At 38.7% G+C, this 3,397-nt stretch overlaps 1 protein-coding gene across 1 annotated transcript; it reads left to right on the top strand.

The window, feature by feature from the left end:
- Window positions 1–2,153: 2,153 nt before the first annotated feature.
- On the top strand, window positions 2,154–3,059 carry LOC132631441 (uncharacterized). The gene has a single exon (XM_060347015.1). It carries the CDS (start codon window positions 2,154–2,156, stop codon window positions 3,057–3,059), a length of 906 nt encoding a protein of 301 aa, XP_060202998.1.
- Window positions 3,060–3,397: the final 338 nt, after the last annotated feature.

Genomic DNA, 3,397 nt, shown 5'->3' with positions numbered 1-3,397 from the left:
ACTAGTTATCAATCAATTAATATATATAACCTCAAGGAATGTTATTAATTAATGATTTTCAAGTGAACAATATACAATTGTATTAGCAATAAGCAATTATTCTTTAAGTGAAATACATGTAGAAATTGAGATTGTATTATGCTAACAATAACAAGTGAATTCAACGATTCCCAACTCTTTTAACCTATAAGTTTTTCGAAAGTTGTTTTTCTTTTGTTTAAGAAGTTTACAAATATAAGACACTACCCTCTTTTCATCAATTTGATTCTCTCAAATAGTAGCCAAAATACTACAAGTCTGTAGTTTAGATTTTCCAATCCCTGTGAGACGATATCATAAACTATATTAGTATTTGACAAAGTACGAGCATATAATTCTATACACTTTAGCCTCGTCAGCACCATCGTCTTCATAATCATTGTAAGAATAGTGATGCCCACCATCATCGTCATATGTCGTACCTTCTCTGCTATAGCCTCCATTACTACCATAGTCACACCTTCCACTACTAGAGGCATAACTCCCCAAATCGTCACCACAAGATTCTGAAGCTATGGATGACATCCTTATATCTTCTTCTCCTTATGACTTCTCTCCTTGTACCTACAAAATGAGCAAACAAGATTAGTAGTAAAGTTCCTCACATCACTTGTATTTGCACTCAAGCTTGCCTCTCAGCCTAAAGCTTCTTCCAAAGTTGGCCATGAACCGCTTATCCAAATCAATTCACAAGGTTGCTAATCTTTGTGGAAGAATAAATTCTTGTTAATTGAAAGACGGACGACTCGATTAAACTAAAGGACTTGAGCCAAAGAAGTTTCAACGAGGTTAAAAAAAGGAGCTTGAAAAAGGATTAGCACAAAAAGAAATGGGACTCAAGAACTAATCAACAACTAAGTCAGGTCAATTACTAGTGTTAATTAGCTTGGAAGATTAAGAAAGGAAGAACAAATACCTAACGAAACTTAGAACTGAAAATGAAGTGAAACCGGGTTGAAGAATAAATTTGCAATGCAATTTTGGATAAATGTACCCACATCTAGGGGTCATGGCTTTGCATATGGGTTGCTAATGGCATGTAATATTACCCTACAAAGGGTCATTGCGGGCCTACAAATGGAAGCATAAAATGCATTTGAGGAATGCACTTTACGATCTGTATTTTGTGACCATAAATCAGCAACAGTAGATAAGTTTTTAGGGTCAATTTGACGGACCGTCTTTGATCTACGGTCCGTAAAATGCTACCATACAAGCAGAAGCATAAAATGAATTTGAGGAGTGCATTTTACGATTCGTATTTTGTGACCGTAAAATCGTAACAGTGAGCTTGAATTTTGGAACCAATTCACGCCTCAATTTACGGTCCATAAATTGCCTCCGTAAAAATCTTTCAGTGATGATGTATTGTATTTCGTACCTCGATCTTTAGGTTGAATTTTTCTAAATATTCCTTGTATTTGAGGTTCCTTGGGCTCACTATATCATATGTTTTGCTAAATTTGGCCCAACAAACATCTTTTAACTTTTTGTACTTGAAATTTTGGATCAAAAGGCTTCTCTGATCATCTTCTTCCTCATGAATTTATAAAGAAGCTCAAGAACTCTATGAACATTCAAATTATCAACCCCTTCAATTTCAACTCCAATTGATCCCAAATTTCGGATTGAGCCTCCCCTCAACCTAGAGAACAAATCCCACTCCAAATTGAGATCAATTGAATACCACAAATTGAAGACCCCACTTGCTTGTTCTTCACGTTCTTCAAAAGCTTCTAACTCAACAATAGTGAATGACCCAAAACACCTCCAAATGCTCCAAACTTTAGATCTACGTAGATTTGATAGCAAGAAACTCAAATCTACACTCAATTTCGCACAAATCCAACAAAAAACCAAATTTTCGTATTATTTTTTTTGGGAATTTTCATTTTTTTTTTGAGATTTTTAAAATAAGATGAATCTAGGATTGAGGATTATAGAAACAATACTCGATGTGAAAATGATCTATGCACAAGAAAAATGATTAGAGGACGGGTCATGTTTTCTCTCTCTAGGTGCACGTTAAGCGAGGCTTGCTAACGTACACTGTATCACTGAAAACAATGCCCCAACGGTCTTCTCTCATCGGAAAAATCGCAACGAACACGAAAATGATGGTCACACCTCATGAAATTTCATCGACTCGGTTGGCACCACTCACATTTGGTAGTTTCTTACCTCCACAATTCCAATCTATTGTGGAAGAAGATGAGGACAGTGGATCGGAGTCGGCATTACAAGGCTCCTTACACCTGGAGTCATTTGGAGGGCCAACGACCACCATGACACCGGCGGTGCGACGCCTTCAGTGCTCCGACTCCTCAGCTCAACCGACTCCACCGGAGCTCACTGACTATAAAGCCAATCGATTACCACAGAAGGGTAAGTCACTCAACTATGTTCCTCCTACAACTAAGGATGGGAAAATCTTCGTTCATATAGATGCGGAGGACATTAAACCTCAAGAAGACTACATGAAAACTGCTTTAATTGGGTATATAGTTGGAGATACGCCTTATGTGAAATCACTGGAAGCGTATGTTGCTAATACTTGGAAGGGGGTCAAAAAGCCCCAAATCTTAGCACACGATGAAGGATATTATATTTTTAGATTTGACTCTGTGGAAGATTGTGAGAAGGTGTTAGATGCAGGCCCTTACACATTTCACAATAAGCCTTTTGTCATTCAAAAATGGACCATTGATTTCCAGTTTGATCCGGATTGCCTCACTACCATACCCCTATGGGTAATATTTCCTGGACTTCCTGTAGGCTATTGGTCCATTGAAGCATTGAGTAAGGTGGCCAGTGCTATTGGAAGGCCTAGATACACAGACACATTTACTGCAAAAATGGAGAAAATAGCCTATGCCAGGATATTGGTAGATGTGGATGTCTCTCAACCACTCAGGGAATCCATTGAATTGCAAACACCACAAGATCTTCTTCATCAAACTGTTGACTATGACTGGAAGCCTAAGTTTTGGTGCAAGCTGTATAAAGTATGGTCACCTTGAGGAAAACTGCTAGAACAATGTCCAAAACCCAGTGGAAAATGAATTTCAAGTGAGACCTAGAAGGGGGAGAAGAAGAAGGAATAGAGTGCCAGTCCAAACTTGGGAACCAAAAAGAGATGAAGAGGAGGGGGTGATCAACTAGTACACCCAACTCCTACTCCAAATGACCCCCCACAAGAAACAGCAGAAGAAGTGAACACTCAAATGGAACCACTACGACCTGACACTCCCAATGCACTGCAGCATCCTGCTGTTGAGACTAGCAATGCTTTTGAGGTGCTTAAAGAGAAGGGAGATCATGGATGCTCTTCTCAGATGGACACCACTGCTACTGGGGT

The sequence above is a fragment of the Lycium barbarum genome, chromosome 3 (assembly GCF_019175385.1).
Source record: "Lycium barbarum isolate Lr01 chromosome 3, ASM1917538v2, whole genome shotgun sequence".
In the NCBI taxonomy this organism is placed as follows: domain Eukaryota; kingdom Viridiplantae; phylum Streptophyta; class Magnoliopsida; order Solanales; family Solanaceae; genus Lycium; species Lycium barbarum.
This window is presented reverse-complemented; position numbering and strand designations above follow the sequence as displayed.

Excerpts from the sequence above, each read along its gene's own strand:
- LOC132631441 (XM_060347015.1), top strand. The coding sequence starts at position 2,154 with ATGATGGTCACACCTCATGAAATTTCATCGACTCGGTTGGCACCACTC.